Genomic DNA, 22886 nt, shown 5'->3' with positions numbered 1-22886 from the left:
GTCTGAGTTATCTCTCTGTGTCTGTTCACGTATCTGCCACCAACATCACCAAAATGTATGTTCTGTTCACTCTTGTTTCAGAGCTCAAGCATTGACTTTCTGGCAAGCCAAGGATTTGATTTTAATAAAGTTTTTCGCAATGGTAAGATTATATCTGACCTCTCCTTAGCGCTTGTAAATTTGGGTTTGATTGAGAATGATCTTTCTCTGCCCGCTGTCTGAGACAGAATCTCAGGGTCCTGCCACACCATGTGCAGCCTTAGAGTTGTAGACAACTCTTTTATCATGCCTTTGAAAACCTTTAGCCTCGTCAGCCACGAACGGGGAGAGTAGACAGTACTTCATTTTGCCCTAACGAGGCCATGCCAACTCATTTTATTTTATTAAAAAAAAATTTTTTTTTAGTTTACTTTTTTATTTTTAAAGTTTATTTTTGAGAGAGAGAGAGAGAGACTGAGTGCAAGTGTGGGGCGGAGGCAGAGACAGAGGGAAGCACAGAATCTGAAGCAGGCTCCAGGCTCCGAGCCGTCAGCACAGAGCCCGACGCGGGGCTCCAACTCACGAACCGTGAGATCATGACCTGAGCCAAAGTCGGATTCTTAACTGACTGAGCCACCCAGGCGCCCCTGTTTATTTTTTTGAGAGACAGAGAGAGTGAGCAGGGGAGAGACAGACAGGGAGAGAATCCCAAGCAGGCTCTGCCCTGGCAGCCTGGAGCCTGATGCAGGGCCTGAACCCATGAACCACGAGATCATTACCTGAGCCCAAGTCAGACGCCCAAGCAACCGAGACACCCCAGCGCCCGATTCCCGATTTGATTGAGTGGAATTTATTTTCCTGCTGGTGTTGTGACTCAAGTGGCCTAACAGACCCGCTGTGGAGAGCACAGTTTCCCCCATTTTTTTTCCAGTGAGACAGGTGTTAGAGGACTTAAGAAAGGACCTGCATTCTAGTAAATGCCGTAATGAAAAACTCCCTGTTCCAAGTGATGCTTGTTTATTATTCGGAGAGAGTTGCTTAGTTCCTCACACACGGCACAGTCATGACAGCTCACCGGGTCGTGTGACAGATGGGCGAACGTGCTTAGGAAAGGGACTGCGTCTTATACATTTCATGTCCCCAGGGCATAGCCCAAGTCGTCTTCTGTGTCAGGGAGGTGACACTAATATTCGATGAGCGAATATTGGCCGTGAAAGTCCCTACCGGAGTTTTTCCCTTCCTTTTGTTCCTGAAAAGTGTTTCGGAAAGCCTCTGGTTTTGCCAGCAGTTTTCAGCACCTGCTGCTGTAAGGTCAGTAACTACTTTTACCTAATCTCATAAATTGTATTTTTTTTCCATAGTGAACGCCCAATTATTGAGTGAGTTGAGGGAGATTTTTTGTAATACAAGTGTTGGAACACATATTCAAAAAATTATCTTCCCCTCACCAGGATCTCCTTGTGAGCCCTTCAGAACCCACACCATAGTGTTTTTTAGTTGATTCAGTGGTGCTCCACCTTCACTTTTTTTTTTTTTGTTTGTTTAATTTTGAAACAGAGAGAGAGCATGAGCGGGAGAGGAGCAGAAAGAGAGACACATACTTGAAGCAGGCTTCGGGCTCTGACTTGTCAGCACAGAGCCCAACTTGGGGCTCGAACTCATAAACCAGGAGATCATGACCTGAGCCAATGTTGGATGCTTAATGACTGAACCATCCAGACACCCCAATGTTTTTGACTTTTTGGAAAAAAAAAAAAAAAAAAAAAAAAAAAAAGATTTTGGAGCCCAAAACGCTTAATGCAGTGAGTGAACCAGCTGGGCAGCACAGTTTGGATATTCTAAAAATTTTTTTCCCTTTGGCTCAAACTTGACTCTGAAAGCTGTTATCAAATACAGGTTCCAAATGTAGTTAGAGCGCTCTATTGGAATAAGTGCAAAAATCTGTTGAAGGAACTGCTTTAACCAGTCTCCTGTGGATGTATAATTTCCAGCCTGATGGTTTTATTTTCATAAAAGGAGAGAAACAGCCAAGTTGGAGTGTGTGCCTCATTCTCCTTGTTTTATAGTCAGACCTCGGAGTATTTTCGTCACAACTGAATCGGGACTCCCAGGACATCTGTCATTGCCAGACTCTTAGCCCCACACTGTGGCTGATACTCTCAATCTGTTCTCGATCGTCCCTTCTCTTCCTTACCAGTTTTTTGCGCTCGGGCTCTGCAAATCCAGACCCTTTTCTTCTGGCCGTCTTCTCAGAAGTGCCTTTGACTTCCTTGCGTGAAAGGGAATCAGGTGACTCTTGCTTCACTTCCCCTGCACCCTCTGGAGCATAGGTGGTCTTATCTCTCTCTCTCTCTCTCTCTCTCTCTCTCTCTCTCTCTCTCCAGGCAGGCATCGGTGGGTGTCCTTGTTTTACCATGCCATGTGACAGCTATGTGGATTCCCTCTTCCCAGGAGCCACGGGATATGTCATGGGCTCTACGGCCCCTCTTTTTGCTGATTTCATGGGTGTGGCATTCACGACAGCCTTGGCTTCGGCTTTCTGTCTTCTCTCCATTCCTGACTCTCTCCTCATTATGGGTGACATCACCACCCACAGGGATGACCAGCAAATGGCCTGTCCTGTCTGTTTCTCAACCAGTTGCTCAGCAGTCTTTGCTTCCAGCTCCCCTTAGCCATCTCTGCCCTTGGGAGCACCGTGGGTCTCATCACCAGTAACTGAACGCACCTCCAGCCTTTCTTTCTGTGACAGCACTACCTCTTGTCCTTCTCAAGTACTCAGTCTCATCACTGGTGGTGTTACCTTTTTTTTTTTTAAATTGTGGAAAAATGCGCATAGGATTTACCATCTTAACCATTTTTAAGTATTCAGTTCAGTGCTAGTAAGCACATTAATGTCGTGCAACTGATGGTGTTATTAATGTTGATCGCCTTTTCTGCCAATTAGTTGTAGCATTCACCGATGATTCTTGCATGGAATGATTAGTATTACTGATAAACGGTGATTTTTCTAATTCTATCATCAAAAAAGTTTATTACTGTCCCGTGGCTTTTAATGCCACCCGTATTCTGATGATACCTAAATTTATATCTCATTACCTTTTTCCTGAGCATTAGGCTTATATCCACAGCCCTTAATTCATATATACCCTTAGCTGATTTATGTATTCAGGTGGTAGGTTTTGATTTTCATGTCTTGGGCCCCAAAGCTATTCTTTGCCCAGGGTTCCCTACCTCTGTAAGTACACCTGCCGTCTTCCCAGCTGCTTACACCTAACACCTAGGTAGCGTTTTCGATTCTCCTCTTCCCTTTATCCCTCCCTTCCAGTATATCAGCAGGTTATATCTCTCCTATCTCTGTATTCATCTTCTCTGTCTCTAGTCTAAGCTGGGTCACAAACCAAGACCCACAGCCCATTTTGCAAATAAAGTCCTATTGTAAATAAAGCCATGCCTGTTCATTTACCCGTCATGCGTGGCCATTTTCATGTTACAAGAGCAGAGTTGATTGGTTCCAACAGAGATTCCCCATGTGGCCCACAAGCCTAAAACATATACTGTATGCTTTAAGGGAAAGGTTACTGACCTCTGACGTAAGCAGTTATCTCTTGCCTGGATAATTGCTTTTAACTGGCTTCCCTACTTCAATCTTCATGGGAGTCGAAATGATCTCTTTTAAAAACAAACAGATAATGTAATTGTCTTGCTTAAAACCTTCTAATGGCATTCTGTTGCTCTTCGAATAAAACAGGTTCTTTTTTTTCAATTAAAAAAAAATTTTTTTTTTTTATCATTTTAATTTATTTTTGAGAGACAGAGAGAGACTAAGCGTGAGCGGGAGAGGGGCAGAGAGAGAGAGGGAGACACAGAATCCAAAGCAGGCTCCAGGTTCTGAGCTGATAGCACAGAGCCTGATGCGGGGCTCAGACTCACCAACCGTGAGGTCACGACTTGAGCCGAAGTCGGACGCTCAACAGACTGAGCCACCCAGGCGCCCCTTTAATTTTTTTTAATGTTTATTTATTTTTGAGAGAGAAAGAGAGTGAACAGGGGAGGAGAAAGAGAGACTGAGACAGAGTCCAAAGCAGGCTCCAGGCTCTGAGCTGTCAGCACAGAGCCCTGTGCGGGGCTCGAATTCACAAAACCGTGAGATCATAACCTGAGCCAAAGTCCGACGCTTAACTGACTGAGCCACCCAGGCGCTCCCAGTGCCCCTGAATAAAACAAATTCATATCACGACCTGTAAAGGCCTGCGCAGTTTCACACCACCGTCTCCATGCTGACATTGTGCCATTCTCCTGTTCCCTGTGTTCCGGTCACGCCAGCTTCCTTGCTGTTTCTGGAGCTGTCCACACCATTCCATCCTTTGGGCGTTGATCGTTTTTCCCCAGCCTGAAATACTCTTCTTCTGGCTCCTTGCTGGCCTGACTCCTTCTCACCCTTTCGGTCTTTGCTCTCAGTGGCCTTCTCTGATCCTCCTGTCGAAAGTCCTTCCCTTCACTATGGAGCAGAAGGTGTCTGCTTTGTTCCCTGTTAGATCCCTTGGGCCCACTGCAGTACCTGGCCCGGTGTAAGTGCCAAAGAAACATTTGTTGAAAGAAGAATGCATGGTGCAGAAGCAAAGACCAGTGTATTTCAAAATCATTTGTCTTTTCTGTTGATTTTTTTGGGATATAGTTAAATATGGTAAGTCTTGCCTGAGCATTTTAGATTCACTGGTTTGCTAAAAAAAAAACCAACTTTTTATGTTGAAATTTTTATGTTTAGTTACCTCTGCTAATGCATTCTTTTCCAAATTACACTTAGGAATTCCCTATTTAAATCAGGAAGAAGAAAGACAGTTAAGGGAGCAGTACGATGAAAAACGCCTACAGTCCAATGGTGCAGGAACTCTGTCTTACGTATCTCCCAACGCGTCAAAATGTCCTGTGACGATTCCTGAGGATCAGAAGAAGTTTATTGACCAAGTGGTGTAAGTTCCCGGACTAGAAGAACGCGTCGCGCAGATATGTTGGGGCAGGACTGACGTCTGTATCTCAGGCTCGTGCTGCACGAACACTGCACACACGGGTGTGATACCGTGAATGGCAGGATTCCACTGGGTCATACCTGAATTTGTGCAATCACAGCACATTGTAAGATAGAATTCTGTGTGCTGTACTTAGACTTGTAGCGTGTCACCCAGCAAGAGACTATCTCAGTAAGTGGGTAGACCTCCCAGTTGGACGGAGTAGGCATGGATCAAGGGCCTGATAGGCACTGTCCAGTTTCCCTGAAGGCAGAGGAATGAAACAGGCCTATCCAGATATTTACAACATATCCACATTTTTTAAAATTAAAAAATGAGTTTATTTATTTATTTTGAGACCGAGAACCTGGTTAGGGAAGGGGCAGAGAGAGAGGGAGAAAGAATCCCAGACAGCCTGTGGGCCAATAGCAAACCGTGAGATCGTGACCTGAGCCAAAATCAAGAGTCGGATCCTTAACTGACTGAGCCATCCAGAGCCCCTTGTTTTGTTTCTTTGAATGAAGTTTCTGACAAGTACGCGTGCCATTGGAGGAGTGTCTGGTTTCACTGGGTTTTCAGTATAACTGCCTTACGAGGAAAGTAAAAATTAATCACTTGATTTTATTGGAGTATAGTTGACATGTTGTTACATTAGTTTCAGGTGTACAAGGTAGTGATTTGACCGGTTTATATATTATGCTGTGTTCGCCCCGAGTGTAGCTACGATCTGTCCCATTACATCACTGTTATACCATCATTGATGGTATTCTTTTTGTTCTCTTTTTTTTTTTTTTAACGTTTATTTATTTTTGGGACACAGAGAGACAGAGCATGAACGGGGGAGGGGCAGAGAGAGAGGGAGACACAGAATCGGAAGCAGGCTCCAGGCTCTGAGCCATCAGCCCACAGCCCGACGCGGGGCTCGAACTCACAAACTGTGAGATTGTGACCTGAGCCGAAGTCGGACGCTTAACCGACTGAGCCACCCAGGCGCCCCTTTTTGTTCTCTTTTTATTGCTGTGACTTACTCATTCCATAAGTGGAGGTCTGTATCTCCCTCTCCCCTTGTCCCTATTTGCTCAACCCTCCACCCTCCTCCCCTAGAAAAGTAAAAATTTAAGTTCCTTGTATCAATGAATCCTTGAGAATTTGTCACTAACTCATGAATAACGACAACGAAAAGAATACGTCCAGATAAAGTATTTTTCTTTAAGGGTAACCAGGTATAACTCTAAGTATAACTTACAACTTATAACCTGATTGGGTAGAGTTACATTGTCCTGGGTTCTGATGTTTAAATTGCTTCGGAGTATGATTAATCTGTTGGTTGGTCGCTTCATTCCTGAAAGGTACTGATGGCGATGTTTTCATTTTAACTCCTCAGAGAGAAAATTGAAGATTTATTACAAAGTGAAGAAAACAAGAACTTGGATTTAGAGCCATGTACTGGGTAAGTTGCCCTAAATATTTTCACATGTTCTTTTTTTGGAGAGTGGATGATTTCTGGCATGTGCTCTATTTTGGGTTTTTAAACCCACATTCATAAACGGTCTTTTTATTATAGGTATGTTCCCAAGATGTAAGCCCTAACTTTAGCATTAACACATTGGGGACACTGGTATATTGCGACACTGAGTGAACAGTTTGTCCTGTCCTGGAGGGGAGAAACCCCTTGTTGCATCTTTGACTTTACGTTATGCTCCAGCTATGCTCTAGCGTGGCGTAGCTACTTGAGCCTCGAGGGGTGCTTAATACATAAAGGCTTCAAAGAAAAGAATTCGCCGTTGGGCTACGTCTATCCTTTTAATTTCTCTCTGCAGTAGAAAACATCAGTGTTTCAAAGAGTCAGTGGCTCAGATAATTTGTGCCTAGCTTCACAAAAGTGTTTCAGTGTGTGTGTCTACTTTAAACTCCTCGTACAGCCGCAGGCAGTAACACTGGGGTTGGAGAAGAACTTCTCCCTCTTCGACCCATGCGATACAATAATATTAAAGAACATTCTGATGAGGACAGATGGTAGGAGATCCTGCCACTCAAACATCCTGCCGGGTTTTGTTTGTGTGAGACCTGTCGCTTCTCGTGGAGTCACTGTGAAAAATTAAATGTCTTTCCTAACCAGTGCTTGATCAGTTAGGATTTTCTTTTAATGAGCCCCAATCAGTACCTTCTCTTTTGTTTTTATAGGTTCCAAAGAAAACTAATTTATCAGACTTTGAGCTGGAAGTAAGTGTTTATATTCTATGTGAGAGCTCTGTGAGGGACCCAGGATTGAAAACTAAATATTATGTCTTAGCTCTCCTTTCACTTCTGAGATTCTTGGTGATCTGACCATACCATGTTCTTGGGCAGTGCTGTACTGAACTTCCCCTTCTTAAGTTCCTTGAATACCCACTGATTTTCTTTGTTGTTATTTCGTAGCGGATGCTTTTAAACCTTTTAAATTTCCTTTCAGTTGTCACTTTGGCGATAGGTTCATTAAGTTCCGGATGTATAGTGTTTTGTTCTTTGAAGGTTAAATGATAAAGATTGGGTTTTAAGATCTAGGAAATAACTCAGATGAATGCTCTTTCTCAGGCATGGGTTAGACCATGGGTATGTTTTAGGCGGTCTGTGAACCCCCTGAAATAATATCCAAAATTGTGTGCCTGTATTTCTCCGGTGCTGTATCCGTTTGTTTCACTGTATTTTCGAGCAGACCTCTAACCCCAAATTGAATATCGTTGTCGAGCAGGGGGAAGTTTGCATTCGACTTTATTTGGGCCTCTTGTTCTTCCATTAGAATCTACCAGTGATGTATGTACCTGGAGTTTACTTTGAACAAAACTGGAGAAGGGCCACTGTCCTCTGACTAGGCTCCTGGCCTGTCATGTTGTCCTTTCAGTGGACTCCATGGGGGTTCCAGATCCCTCTCCTTGGCTAATGCACACGCTGGTGCCAGACTATAGTAGAGTTACTCTTCTCAAACCTCCTCTGTGTATGCCCCATACCATTTAAAACAACCTTCACAATTTCACTTAGGAAGTAAACGTTATTGCATTTGGGAGCAAGATGCCTGTGTCCTAAAACGTTAATTTGAAATCAGATACACTCTGCATTTTTTTTTTTTTTTTAGTTTTTATTTTTTTTAATGTTTATTTTTGAGAGAGAAAGAAAGAGCACGAGTGGGGAAGGGACAGAGAGAGAGGGAGACAGAGGATCCAAAGCAGGCTCTGTGCTGACAGCAGAGAGCCTGACGCGGGTCTTGAACTCACGTCAACCATGAGATGATGATCTGCATCGAAATCAAGTCGGACACCCAACTGGCTGAGCCACCCAGGCGCCCCTACACTGCTGGATTCTTAAAGCAGACATAGGGAAACATTCAGTAGCTGAAATATTATGGAATAGGTTTACTATAAAGTCTTTGTTGTAGTAGTATTTATTTTATATTTAATAAAACTTCTTAACATAGCTGTCAAGTTGCTTTTTAAAACACCTAGGGTTTTAGCTGTCATTGGCTCATCTAGTGATGTCCTCTTGTCTCTCTCTTCTTTAGGTATCCCAAAGGCATTCACGTTGAGACTTTAGAAACTGAAAAGGTAACCCCAAGAACTGTCCAGGGCCAAACACATACAATGATACAATGACGTGCTGAGAGTCAGAATTGACTCCTGGCTCTGCTTCCTGTGAGCTGGGTGACCTTGGGCAAGTCACTTCACTTCTCTAAGCCTCGTCTTCCTCCTTTGTACCCTGGAGATGAGCATGGGGATGGTGATCTGTGCCTGTTTTGATCACAGCTGTTTTGTGGTGATCAAGCAGGTCGAAGGATATGAACATGATTTGTAAACTTGAAAGTATGCACGTGTTACTTTGTTAGTATGTTAGTATGTGTTCTTGTTACGGCAGAAAGCTGTAGTGGTCTGCATGAAAAACTGGCTTCCTGTTACGTGAGCACGGGAAATGAAATTCTAGAATCTGAGGCATAAGCGTGCGCATTGGGAATACATTGAGGCATGTGTTCCCAAGGTGCGCTGATGGAACCGTGATGGGTAATGGGAGGCTGAAGGCGGGTTCCTTGAGCAAAATTTTAGAATTTTAGAATTTTGTTGTTGGTCTTTTTTTTTTTTTTTCACTCTCTGTTGTTGCTCTTGAGTCAGATGTCAAATGAGAGATGAAGTAAATTAAAAAAAAATCTTGCTTGAAGATACATCTCAAACTTTGACATAGAATGTGGTGTGCTTACTTGATTCAAAACGGAACATATGAGAAAGAAGGGACTAGTTTTCTGACAAGTTACCTGGAAATCCAGGATATGTTTCTAATGTCAATGAAATGCGATACAGACATTTTATTTTTCATTGAAAAAAAATTTAAATTGTAGTTAACATACAGTGCAATATTGGTTTCAGGAGTAGGATTCAGTGATTTATCACTTACATACAACACCCAGCGCTCATCATGACAGGTGCCCTCAGGCCCCATCCCTCATTTAGCCCAACCCCCACCCACCTCCCAGAATCAACCCTGTTTGTTCTCTTTCGTTCAGTCTCTTGTGATTTGCTTCCCTCTCTCCCCCCAACTTTTCCCCCCTTCCCCTATGTTCATCTGTTTTGTTTCTTAAATTCCACATCTGAATGAAATCATATGGTATTTATCTTTCTCTGATGCACTTATTCAGCTTAGCATAATATGCTCTAGCTCCATCCACGTCATTGCAAATGGCAAGATTTCATTCCTTTTGATGGCCGAGTAATAGTCCATTGGTGTGTATTCACACACACACACACACGCGCGCGCGTGCACACACGCCTATACACGCTACATCTTTCTCCATTCATTGGTATGGATATTTGGGTTTGGGTTCTCTCCATAGTTTGGCTATTGTTGATAACACTGCTATAAACAGTGGGGTGCCTGTGCCCCTTCGAATCAGCATTTTTGTATCCTTTGGGTATCTAATAGTGCAATTGCTGGCTTGTTGGGTAGTTCTATTTTTAGAAGTAACTCCATACCCTTCTCCAGAGTGGCTGCACCAGTTTGCATTCCCACTAACAGTGCAAGAGGGTTCCCCTTTCTCCACTTCTGCGCCAACACCTGGGTTTTGTGTTGTTAATTTTAGCTATTCTGACAGGTGTGAGGTGGTATCTCAGCGTGGTTTTGATTTGTATCCCTGGTGATGAGTGAGGTTGAGCATTTTTTCATGTGTCTGTTAGCCATCTGGATGTCTTTGGAGAAGTGTCTATTCATGTCTTCTGCCCATTTCGTCACTGAGTTAATTGTTTTTTGGGTATTGAGTTTGATAAATTCTTTATAGATTTTGGATACTAACGCTTTATCACATATGTCATTTGCAGATGTCTTCTCCCATTCCATTGGTTGCCTTTTAGTTTTATAGATTGTGTCTTTCGCCATGCAGAAGTTTTTTATCTTGATCAAGTCCCAGTAGTTCGTTTTTGCTTTTGTTTCCCTGGCCTCTGATGATGTGTCTATTAAGAAGCTGCTTCAGGGAGCCTGGGTGGCTCAGTTGGTTGGGCGTTTGACTTTGGCTCAGGTCATGATCTCACGGTTCATGGGATTGAGTCCCGCATCGGGCTCTGTGCTGACAGCTCGGAGCCTGGAGCCTGCTTCTGATTCTGTGTCTTCCTCTCTCTCTCTCTCTCTGCCATTCCCCTGCTCACACTCTGTCAGTCTCTGTCTCGAAAAATAAATAAACATTAAAAAAACTAAAAAAAAAAAAGTTGCTTCAGCCAAGGTCAAAGAGGTTGTTGCCTGTGTTAGAAATTTTATTTTAAAACTGACTATTTAGAAATTCACGTTCACATGCAGTGTAACTTCTTAGTGTTAGTCGTGGAAAGTGTCTTATTCTCATGGTCTATTGGCACTTCTTTAAAAAAAATTTTTTTTTATTAAGTTTATTTATTTATTTTGAGAGAGAGAGAGAGAGAGAGAGAGAGCACAAGCAGGGGAGGGGCAGAGAGAGGGAGAGACAGAATCCCAAGCAGGCTCCACACCATCAGCACAGAGCCCGATGCGGGGCCTGAACCCATGAACTGCGAGATCATGACCTGGGCCGAGATCAGGAGTCGGAGATCAGCTCAACTGACTATGCCACCCAGGCACCCCTCATAGTCTACTGATACTTCTGATGTCGGTGGGGGTGAGTTAATAAACTGCAGGAGGATGTCATTTCAGCACAGAGGCAGAATCTTGGTTTGTAATGCATCAACTCAATTTTCGGCGGCGTTTCAAAATGGTTTCAGGGTATTTAGCCCATGAAAGGCTGTGTGGTGATAAAACATATAACTTCAAATGGTAGCAGTATCTGAATTGCTTGCCATCCGGTTGCTTGCAGAAAGTTGTACGTCTGGCTTATGTCTTTCAGAAGGAGCGATACATCGTCATCAGCAAAGTAGATGAAGAGGAACGTAAAAGGAGGGAGCAGCAGAAACACGCTAAAGAACAGGTAATGGAGTCATGGTCACGTCGTTTGGGTGAGAAACAGCATCTAAGTACTGATTTAGTCCTTTCGTTGTGTTTGCAGATCACGTGTCACATTCCAGTGTAACGAATAGTTTCCTATCACAGCAGAATTGAACTGGCAGAAAAACCTAGAACGGAATGAGAGCAACTTAACGGTGAAAAGTGTAGACATAGCCACCAACAGGAGTCTGACATGGTGGTTGACCACCGTTCACCTTTGTGAATCTGTCTTGAGGGAAGTGTTCTTGGTCTGCATTCAGATTGTGTGGCACGGAACCTCGTGCCCGTTAACTGATACTGCTGTGTTCAGCCTCGGGCGCGGTTGCTGTTTTCGTAAAACGAAGGGTAGTACGTGTGATTTGACAGGTTAGGATGGCTTGGTTGGATCTGCGTCGTTAGCAGCCTCCTCCTGGTTGCTGTTATGTGCTGCGGAGTAAGTCACCTGGCCAAGAGGTGTCGGTGAGCGAGAACAGAACAGTGAGTGAGTAGCAGTTGAGGTGGAACCTGGAAGCATTTAGAAGGTAGAATCGGTGGCATTTGGGATGGGGTGTGGGTGGCGAGAGTGGAAGGGGAGAGAAGAACAATAGTTAGGCCAGAGATTGGAGCTGTTGAGACGGATGGCAGGTGGGGTGGCCTGGAGTGATACGTGGGTGGAGGAGGCCAGGAGGTGACCCAGGGGTGAGTAGGGGCCACACCTGACCGATTGAACCAGTAAAGATGCAAAAAGCCACTGTTGGATTTAGGCAGCTTATTATATGAAGAAGGAGGATCAGCCAGTGGTGCCAACTACATCTGGTCCCTGTCCCACACACCAGAAAGACAACACTGAAACCAAAGGGGCCAGGGGACTGCGGCGTGAGTTGTGGCTACCCGTTACCGAACAGTCAATTCTAGACCACAGCTAAGTGCTTTTCTGTGCCGTAGCTCCATTCTGCAAAGGAGGGTGGGGCAGAAAACCCGCTTGCCTCATCAGAACCTGAGAAGCCGTATGACAGCCTCCTGGGAGAGAGAGGGAGGCGGGCGGGAGATGGCCGGGTAGCAGCTCCTCACAAGCCCCTGCGTCCCACCCACCGGCTCCCCCTGGGGTGTTCCAACGGGAGATTGGTCCTGACTCAGGCCTTGGCCTGTGTGTCTTCAGTGGATATGTGCAAGGGTGAGTGTCCTGTAGGCAGGCTTGTCATTCTGGAGCGCAGGAGAGAAGGTGAGGTGAGGGCTAGGTGTGGCCGTCGTGGGTGGAGAGACTGGGCCTGGGTTGGAGCACCTCCCATGTGCTGAAGAATGAGAGGAAGATGGTCTGGGGTGGGTTCCTGAAAGATCTAGCATTTAAATGTTAGGCAGAAGTAGAAACATGTGCCCAGAGAGTATTGTGGCCAGCAGCCCAGGAAAGAGGATGTTCAAAGAAGGGGACGTCGGCGTGGAGGAGTAAGGATAAGGACTGAGATGTGGCCGTTGGCTTAGCCTTGGGAGGAGTTGTTCTTTTTTTTTTTTTAAAGTGTTGCAGTAAAAGTTTAGTAACGGTTTTGAGAGATAGAATTCCAAATATCTGTTACAGTTTGCCAGAGGACAGAGGAGAAAGAGACAGAAATCTTGAGACCCAAGGGAACCGGGATATTTAGCTGGGACCCCAACCCAGCACTCCCCACCACAGGAATTCATGCACTTGACGAGAAGGACCTCTGGTCACAAGGAAGAATCAAAACTTTGGTATAGGAATTAGGGTCAGATTATTCACCATTTAAACATATTCCCCATATGTTCAAGCATTATGGTAGGTACAGAGGGTATAAGAATAAATGATTCCTGGCTTTCCTGTCTAAGAGCTAACAGTCTGTCTGGGAGGAAGCCATCAAAATGTCATTAAAAATTTGCATAGCGATGTGAAGTTTCTAAAAAACGGTCTTAAAAGTTAAAAAAAAGTTTTAATTGTGGCAAAATACACATAAAATTTACTACCCTATTTCTTATTTTACATTAAGAATTTTCTTTTATGTTTTATTTTTTATATTTGAGAGAGAAAGAGAGAGAGATGGAGTGCGAGCAGGGGAGGGGCAGAGAGAGAGGGAGACACAGAATCTGAACCAGGCTCCAGGCTCTGAGCTGTCAGCACAACCTGATGCGGGGCTCAGACTCACGGACCATGAGATCATGACCTGAGCCGAAGTTGGAGGCTTAACCTACTGAGCCACCCAGGTGCCCTTAAACATTTATTTATTTTTGAGACAGAGAGAGAGAGAGAGAGAGAGAGAGAGAGAGAGAGAGAGAGATCGAGCAGGGGAGGGGCAGAGAGAGGGGGACAGAGGATTAAAAAGCGGGCTCTTTGCTGGCAGCAGAGAGCCTAAGGCGGGGCTCGAACTCACAGTCTCAAACTGTGAGATCATGACCAGAGTGGAAGTCAGACATTTACCTGACTGAGCCCCCCAGTCGCCCATATCCTATCTCTAAGTGTGCATACAGTTCTGTGGTAGTAAGTATGTTCACCTTATTGTCTAGCCATCCCTGCCATCTGTCCTCGTAACTGTTTTCGTCCTGCAAAACTGAAACTCTGTCCCCATTAAACACTGGCTCCCTGTCTACCCCCTGCCCCAGCCCCTGCCACCCACCATTCTACTTTCTGTCTCTAGGAGTTTGACTACTCCTGGTACCTTCTCTGAGTGGAGTCCTACAGTGTTTGTCTCTTTGTGACTGGCTTATTTCACTTAGCGTGATGTCCCCGGGTTCATCCATGTTGTAGCAGGGATCAGAATTCCCTTCCTTTTTAAGCTGAATAATAGTCCATTGTCTGTATATGCCACATTTTCTTCACTCACGTATCATGGATACTGGGTTGCTTCCACCTTTTTGATCTTTGTGAAATAACTCTGCTGTGATCAAGGGTGTGCAACTATCTCCTGGAGTTCCTGCTTTCAGTTCCTTTGGGTAGATACCCAGAAATGAAATTGCTGGATCGTATGGAAATTCTTTATGTAATTAAAAAATTTTTTTAAAAACATTTCTTTATTTTTGAGAGGGAGAGAGACAGTGCAAGCAAGATGGGGACACACAGAATTCGAAGCAGGCTCTAGGCTCCAAGCCGGCAGCACAGAGCCCGATGCGGGGCTTGAACTCACGGATCTCGAGATGACGGCCTGAGCTGAAGTCGGACGCTTAGCCGACTGAGCCACCCAGGCGCCCCTATATATTTAATTTTTTGAGGAACCACCATACTGTTTTCCGTAGTGACTGTGCCACTTTGTGTTTCCACCAACAGGGCACGAGTGTTACAGTTTTCTCCACATCCCGGCCAACACTCGTTAGCTTTGGGAGTTGTTGAAAGAGAGGAGCAGCTTCAGTGAGGGAGAGGCCAGAGAGCAGAGGGCTGCAGGTAGCTGGCATTGAAGCTGGAGCTAGTGAGCAGAGGGAAGACTTGAGTTATGTAGCCGTGATGAGAGCAGACGGGGCTGCGGCTGCTCGCAAGATAGGGAAATTGAGCCCATTTACCCACCACCGGGAAGAAAGGAGGGACAAAACCGAATGGGGATGGGTCTCAGAATGTTGTACTATAAACGTTGTATAAAAAATGCATTTGACGAAAAAGCCGGGAGAATTTGGAGAATGCTTGATGGGATCCGTCAACTGCTGGATAGGTTTCCTCAGAATTTAATGCAGTGTTGAATTTGGTCAGCAGGTGGCAGCTGAGAAAAGATTGTGGGTTTTTTGGTTTTTTTTTTTATTTTATGTTTGTTTATTTTTTGAGAGAGAGAGACAAAGTGTGAGTGGGGAGGGGCAGAGGGAGATACACACACACACACACACACACACACACACACACACAGAATCCGAAGCAGGCTCCAGGCTCTGAGCTGTCAGCACAGAGCCCGATGTGGGGCTACAACCCACAAGCTATGAGATCATGACCTGAGTCAGATGCTTAACTGAGCCACCCAGGCACACTGAAAAGTTTGTGTCTTTAAGACTGCTTGCTAGCCATAGAAATTTCAGCAAACGATGTGCGGTGATGGGTAAACCCTAGGCACTGTTAGTACAGTAACTAATAAATAATTTGCTCCTTGCTAGTTCCATGTTCTGAAACAGAAGAGTGGTCTATACATTGATCATTTCAGATGCAGTTGTTTAGGATGATGGAGACAGACTATGGGAAACTAAAGCTGTCTAACTTGATGTAACATTTCAGTGCTTTTTGGGGGCTAGGTTTTAACCTGTGCAACTAAGGAATATATGTACATCAATAGTTTCCTTGGTTTGTTTCTCTAAATTAGGAAGAACTGAATGACGCTGTGGGATTTTCTAGAGTTATTCATGCCATTGCCAATTCGGTAAGTGAACCAGGGTCTATTTTCCTTCCTTCCTCCCTTCCTTCCTCTCTCTCTTTCTCTCTTTCTTTCTTTCTTTCTTTCTTTCTTTCTTTCTTTCTTTCTTTCTTTCTTTCAGTTTATTTTGAGACAGAGAGACCGTGCGTCAGAAAGAGGGAGGGAGAGAGAATCCCAAGCGGGCTCTATACTGTCAGCATGGAGCCCATTTTGGGGCTCGAACTCATGAAATGTGAGATCACAACATGAACTGAAACCAAGAGTTGTACCTTTGACTCAGCCACCCAGGAGCCCTTTTCTTCTTCTTCTTCTTCTTCTTCTTCTTCTTCTTCTTCTTCTTCTTCTTTTTTTTTTTTTATTTGTTTATTTTGAGAGAGAGGGAGCGAGAGCGGTGGGTGGGGAGGGGTGGGGGCGGGCAGAGAGATTATCACAGGCAGGCTCTGTGCTGTCAGCACGGAGCCTGATGTTGGGCTTAAACTCACGAATCATGACCTGAGCTGAAGTCCGACGCTCCACTGACTCAGCCACCCAGGCACCCCCAGGCTTTTTCTTTTTAACTAGATTTCTGAATATAACATCTAAGGTGAGATGCTTAGTTATGATTGTGGATTAGCCATTTGATCACATGTAGAATGTTTACCTGGTACGGAGGGAGACTGGTTATAATGCACCGGGTGGGACGTTGTAATTGTTGATTGGATACACACCATTTTTCGGAAGGTTTTCTCATAGGGGCGCCTGGTTCCTCAGTGAGTAGAGCGTTCAGCTCTTGATCTCGGGGTTGGGAGTTCGAGGCCCATGTTGGGTGTAGAGATTACTTTAAAAAATTGAAAAGAAAAGGTTTTCTTGTAAAATGCATAGGATTATACTACAATGTCTTTATATGGCTGCGTGAAACTAACATTTATTATTCTCAAAACTAGTAAGAAGTGGAATAAGAAAGGACAGTGTGGGGAGAAATAATCAGGTTTCTGACTGAGGGCGTTTTTCCTTAATTAGAAGAATCTAGAGGACAAAAATAACGGAGTTCTGTATAACTGTAACTGAATCTTCTATCTTGATAGCTTTGATGATATTTGATGAGTTTTCAAAATGTGTTGACTATTTGTGTATATATGCTAGAGAGTTCCATGATAGGTACGGTAGACATTTTTGCTTGTTTCCTAAGTTCCTTTGGCAAAGAGGCCTCCACATCTTGCACAGATAAACTGGGTCAGGCTGCTGGTGGTTTTGCGGATTGTACATCCGAGTCAGGCAGCTTGCTGGGTTGCTAAATAGCCTGGAGTCTAAGACTTTCTGTTCCTTGAGTGTCGGCCATGGAGAAGGAATTGTCCCCCCTAGAGACGGAATCATCTTGTCCCTTAGATGCCCAGCTTTGTATTAAGGACACTTTAAGGCTGTAGAGATCCCCCCAGAGTTCCGTGGCTGTCCCACCACCAGGTGTGGGCTTGTCAGATCAGGTCTTGAGGGCAGGCCTGCCACTGTCCTCGACTGGGGACAGACAGCAGTGACAGAGCCCTGAGCTCACTGGGAGCTGTTGGTCTGAAGTGAGTGAGGTAGTCAGAGTGGAATAGAAAGCCAGATGAGTCTGGAGAGAAACAAGGTGAGAGTCTGTTCAGAAGTGGCTAGGATAACAGGTATCCAGAGGAGCAAAGAGGGTCTTCTGGTCACATTTGCTTCCATTATACACACTCAGCCTGCGGACTTCAGTCAAGTGGTTAATTTTACTGAGGCTGGCCTGTACAGACATGTGGGGCGTCAGTTGGCTTTGAGCTCTGGTAGCCATCCTGAGACTGTTTGTTTTCCTGGTTCATATTCAGATGCCTTCGCTGGCTGTGTGTTTGTTGGTTTTCCCTCCCTGTTGTCTTGTCTCCTACAGAATAATTCGTAGCATGTTGATGACCGTTGGTAGTTAACGTCACAAAGCCTACTACTGAAGAAAAGTCCTATTTCTTAGCAATCCAGACATTTAATATTTCTAAACCACATCCCTTAAAAACAGAGTCGGGCTATGTAAAGCCAGTGAACACTGAACACTCTTAAATATTTATATGACACCACATTCTCTCCCTGGCACTGTTCGTAGTAAATATGTATTTTCTATAGTTTAAGAAACTATAGACAAGTTGCAAAAATAGTTGAGTTTCCGTAGATCCCTTGCCCAGCTACCCTTACACTGATGCCTCATATAACCACGGGGGTATCAGAACCAGGAAATTAACGCTGGTACAGTATTATGAACCGGACTCTCGAGCTGATTTGAACTTCATCACTCTCCCCACTGACTCCGTTTTCCATTCACAATTCTTTCCAGGATCCTATGTCGCATTGACTTGTCCTTTCCCTTTAGTCTTCAGCCCTCTGAGCAGTCTCTTTTTGTCTTTTGTAATTCGATGTGCTTAAAGAATGCTGATCGTAATTTTGTCAGATATCCCTCAGTTTGGGTTTGCCTGATCTTTTCTCACGATTGGATTGAGGATGTACAGTTTTGGCAAGAATCCCACGGAAATGATAGTTTGTGATGTTGACCTTGATCACCTGGTTGAGCTGGTATCTGCTGGAATTGTGTACTGTGACATTATCATTTGTCCCTCTGTGGCTAATAAATTCGGGGGGATACTTTGAGACTATGAAAATGCTGCTTTTTCTCAACCTCTTGCCCACTAAAACAGCATGTCAGTGGATTTTGTCTGCAGCCATTATTGCTTTGGTGTTTTAATGGTGAGTTTATATTTTCTTCTTTCTTTCTACCCTTGTTCTTGGAATTCTTCTGTAAGGAAGCAATGTCCCTTATTTCATGTTTATGTATTCATTTAAAAAATGTTTAAAGAAGCACACACTTCGAGGAATTTATGTTATTCTACAGATTGTAATCTGATATTTTTATTGTTTATTTTGTTGCTCAAAATGTATCACTTTTGGCCATTGGCGCTTCTTCAGCTTGGCTCCTGTGTCCTTTGAACAGGCCCCCATCCTTCTTGGAGCACCTCCTTACTTTCTGGCATCACAGAATGTTCAGACTCCTATTGTGTTTTCCCTGCCTTAGTTCTAGAACCGTAAGGTCTCCACGGAGGCCTGGTTCCTTTTATTGGATAATGGTGTTTAGAAACCAGATCTGGCAGTAGGTTCCTACTGTGGTAGTTACTGCTGTGGCCGAAAGGAGAGCTTGTCTGTTGGATTTGGAAGATTTTGTATGGAGTTATTTATTTCAGAGAATTGTGGTTAGCCCTATGAGTCAAGGAGTATCACTCTGGAGGTGCACTGGGACCCGGTCAGAAGCTCCATTGTAATGACCAGATGCTTTATGTTAAAAATGGTGTCACCTGGCTAGCTGAATTTAGGTCAGTGTTCCATTTTGATAGTTAAATTTTTATCATGATGGAGTAATTGATTGAACACATACTGTAGTTCAGTTGGTTGAAAAGCAAAGCGGCAAATTGCACTGGAAATGCACATGAATTTTGACAGAGATGTGAAGGAAATGGAAATTCATCCTGTTTAATAGAACTCAAGTTTATTTATTTTTTTTACCTTTCAGCGTTCTTGTGAATGTATCTTTTGAAAATAAATGAGTTGTTTTAAAGAACACACTCCTAGAATAGATGTTTGGAATCTGTTGACAAATTATTGACAGGTCAAGGTAGTTAGCATTTTCAGTTACTTTTTTGAGCTCTTCAATAAAAATTTTACTACTTCTGATTCTTGAAGGTGGCAAGATGAATAAAAAGCGGAGAAAAACATCAATGAAATCAAAGTCATTGGTGCTTTTACTTTGCATTCTGGATCTAATACGCTGAGATTAAAGAGGAAGAAAGCCGGGCCCAACTTATTTATCCACATACAAGGTTTTTTTGGGTTTTTTTTTTCATGTCAAAAAGTAAGTTTAGGACAAAGTCCTCATAGAATATGAACCGCACATTTCCGTCTCAAGCGCCAATATAATTTTGTGCCAAGAAGTCTTTTTCCTGACCTTGACTTTCTGTAGGGAAAACTCGTCATTGGACACAATATGCTCTTGGATGTCATGCACACGGTTCATCAATTCTACTGCCCTCTGCCTGCGGTAAGTGACTCAGCCTGGGTCCAAATTTTTTTTTAATGTTTATTTTTGAGGGGGAGAGAGAGAGAGAGAGAGCGAGTGAGCACAGGGGAGGGGCAGAGAGAGAGAGGGAGACACAGAATCCCAAGCAGGCTCCAGGCTCCGAGCTGTCAGCACAGAGCCCGATGCAGGGCTCGAACTCACTATCTACAGGATCGTGACATGAGCCGAAGTCGGACACTCAATGGAGTGAGTCCCCCAGGTGTCCCAAGCTGTGTTAAAACTTCATGATTCCTTGCCATGGCAACGATGTTGGCGGAGCTAGAGAGTATCATGCTAAGTGGAATAAGTCAGAGAAAGACAAACACTGTATGATTTCACTCATGTGGAATATAAGAAACAAAACGAACGAGCAAAGGGGAAAAAAAGAGAGAGAGAGGCAAACCAAGAAACAGGCTCTTGACTGTAGAGAACACGCTGATGGTCGCGAGAGGGGAGGCGGTGGGGGGATGGGCTAGGTCGGGAGGGGGAGGAAGGAGTGCACTCGCTGGGAAGAGCACTGGGTGACGTGTGGGAGTGGGCAATTACTGTGTCGTCCGCCTGAAACTGATATTACACCGTGTGTTAACTAACTGGAATTTAAATAAAAACTTGAAAAAAGAAGAGAAAGAAATTCCCAGTTCCTTACTACTGTGACAGTGTTCTCTACACGAGAGCTGTTTCCTTGTAGGCACCATGTTCCCAGGGAGAGAGTCTCATGTGCTTAGTCGTACATTTTTGAAGAGATGTACTTACAAGCCGTTATCGGGAATCTTCAGTCGTCCGCCATTGCCAGAGCAAAGTTGGACCTTTGTTCCGTCTTAACGCCAGCGGTTTGCTCGGTTAGCTCTGGCCGAGGCTTCTTCGGCCACGGCTGTGGTCTCCCAGTTCGCTGCTGCTACCTTTAGCTATAATGGGGCCTTTGAAGGCCAGTTGTGCTGCGGGTCAGCCGAGCTGGATCAGGTCCTACAAAATTCACGATTACCTCTTGTGGGGCTGCCTCCCTTAGATTCTCTGTCAACCTTACCGTTTTTGCTCCTGGAGCCAAGTTGTCTCAGTGCACCAGGGCACGGGCTTCTTGGGCCCTGCAGGAAAGGAGGTTCTCTTCTGTCTCTTCCTCCTCTGCTCCCAACTGTGCACGTGGCCTCATCTTGCTTACCTCCCATTGCTCGTCCTCCCCACTCCTTTATTGGCTCTCCCTGCTTTCCGCCTTCGGGGATCTCACCCACACTCATACCGTCAGCCGAAGACAGTGCCATCTTTATCTCCAGCCGTGGTCATTCCCCGGATGCAGGTGCACAGTTCCCGCCGACTCCACACGACTCCATCCGGATAGCCTTCAGACCAGGAGGTGTTTGTAATTTCTAGGTCTCAGACGAGATGTGTAGCTTACACTGCCTTTCTTCCCTTCTCACTCTCTCCCAACCAGTTATCTCTCCTTATTCCTTTACTATAAATTATAAACGATACCCTCTCACCAGTACTGTTTTTTGACGTTAGTTGGGCCTCTTCCTGATCACTTACAGAATCCTGACCACTTGTCTCCGTGCCGTCTCTCACATTTGGACCTCTTCGTTTTAACTGCAAGTAGCCTTCTCATCTGGAGCCTAGCAGACCCCAGGCAGGCTTCCTTGTCTTTCAGCTCGTCCTTTAAAACAAAGGTTGGCAAACTTTTTCTATAAACGGCCAGATAGTAAGATATTTTAGGCTTTGCAGGGTGTACAGTCTATGTCACAGCTCTGAGCACTGCCATTATAGCCCGAAAATGGCCATAGAATGGATAAACAAATGGGTGTGGCTTTGTTCGAGTAAAACTTTGTTTAAAAAATAGGTAACGGGCCAGATTTGGCCTGTAGGCCATGATTTGCCAATCCCTGCTTTCAGCTGCCACCACATTAATCTTTCATGACTTCTGGACTGGAAGATACCTCCTTCAGAGCTCAGTGTCGCTTATACATAGGCAAAGCCTGAGTTATTTCATGTTTCTTATGAGACGTTATTCCATCGCCGTCTTGATTGCTTTCTTTGGAAAAGTCTAGCAAAGCCCAGCTGAGAATACAGTGGATCTGCTGCTCCCCTTTTCCTATTTCTGTACCCTCAGGACTGTCAGGGCTTTTAGGACAACTGTATCACCCTCTGGGACTCAAAGTTTTCGTAGTGGTGAGTCTCAAAACAAATAGGACCGGTGTGAATTTGCAGTGTATAATCTAAACAGCTAATGTTTACTGCAGATCAGCCACTTCTGTTGGCCAAGTACAGCAGCTCCTCTCGTGATTTTTTTGACCTTTAAACCAGTGAAGTGATTGGTAAGGAAAGAGGAAAGTGTGTTAACATCCTGCGTCTGAACACCAAATAGAGCTTGGCACAGAGGAGGCATTGAATGTTAACAATTGAGTTATCTTCTGACTGTGCTAGTTTTATAATCTTCTGATATATGGCTCTGCTCACATCACTGACCCTGCTCAAAAGTCTGAACCTAATCCCATATTCTTTGCTTTTCTATACAGCTGATTCTTTGTAGCCTGGCGTATCCAGCTTCTCTGTGATCTGGCCCAGCTGTCCTGTGCCTTCTCGTCACTTGTTGGTCTCCTTTCGGCCAGCAGGCCTGGCTCATTTGTTCCTGGGAACTGCTTTGTGTTTCAGCCTGTCCGTGGTTTGGTCTCCCATTTCCTCTACTTTGGATTTTCTCCACGTTTGCTGTATGCAGCTTTCCCTGTCTTACCAAGGTCCAGCAGACGCCTCTTCCATGAAGTTTTCCATGCCCGCTTGCCTTGCCCGAGAGGTGATCTTTCCTTTCTCTGAACTCTCACAGAACCGTGTACCTCTTGTGCCTACAGTTTTTGTTGACAGCTCCCCCCCTTTCTTCTAGGTGATCGGCTCCCCTGGAGAAGGGGTTTACGGGTCCAAACGCCTAGTATAGCACATTGTCCACGCGCTTAATAAATGTCACCTTGAATGAAAAACTATTGTAGTTCTGAATCCAGTTCTAGTAGAAAGGGCATGTGATTTGCCGCAGAGTCGGACATGAGTTAGGAGACTTGGCTTCATCCCTTGCTT

The 22886-nt window shown here is 44.6% G+C and overlaps 1 protein-coding gene across 3 annotated transcripts in view; it reads left to right on the top strand.

The window, feature by feature from the left end:
• The window catches only part of PARN (poly(A)-specific ribonuclease), a 168150-nt gene that overhangs the window by 10423 nt on the left and 134841 nt on the right, over positions 1 to 22886 (top strand). For 2 of the 3 annotated variants that reach the window (XM_019468638.2, XM_019468639.2), the window contains exons 6-13: positions 82 to 142; positions 4784 to 4949; positions 6370 to 6435; positions 7170 to 7208; positions 8521 to 8563; positions 11347 to 11427; positions 15701 to 15757; positions 19737 to 19814. In XM_019468638.2, coding sequence (XP_019324183.2) covers positions 82 to 142; positions 4784 to 4949; positions 6370 to 6435; positions 7170 to 7208; positions 8521 to 8563; positions 11347 to 11427; positions 15701 to 15757; positions 19737 to 19814 — 591 coding nt within the window. The remainder of the gene's footprint in view (positions 1 to 81; positions 143 to 4783; positions 4950 to 6369; positions 6436 to 7169; positions 7209 to 8520; positions 8564 to 11346; positions 11428 to 15700; positions 15758 to 19736; positions 19815 to 22886) is intronic. The other variant, XM_019468640.2, reaches the window with a different exon arrangement.

Source organism: Panthera pardus, unplaced genomic scaffold (assembly GCF_024362965.1).
Source record: "Panthera pardus isolate Hobbes unplaced genomic scaffold, ASM2436296v1 HiC_scaffold_5, whole genome shotgun sequence".
Classification (NCBI taxonomy): Eukaryota; Metazoa; Chordata; class Mammalia; order Carnivora; family Felidae; genus Panthera; species Panthera pardus.
This window is presented reverse-complemented; position numbering and strand designations above follow the sequence as displayed.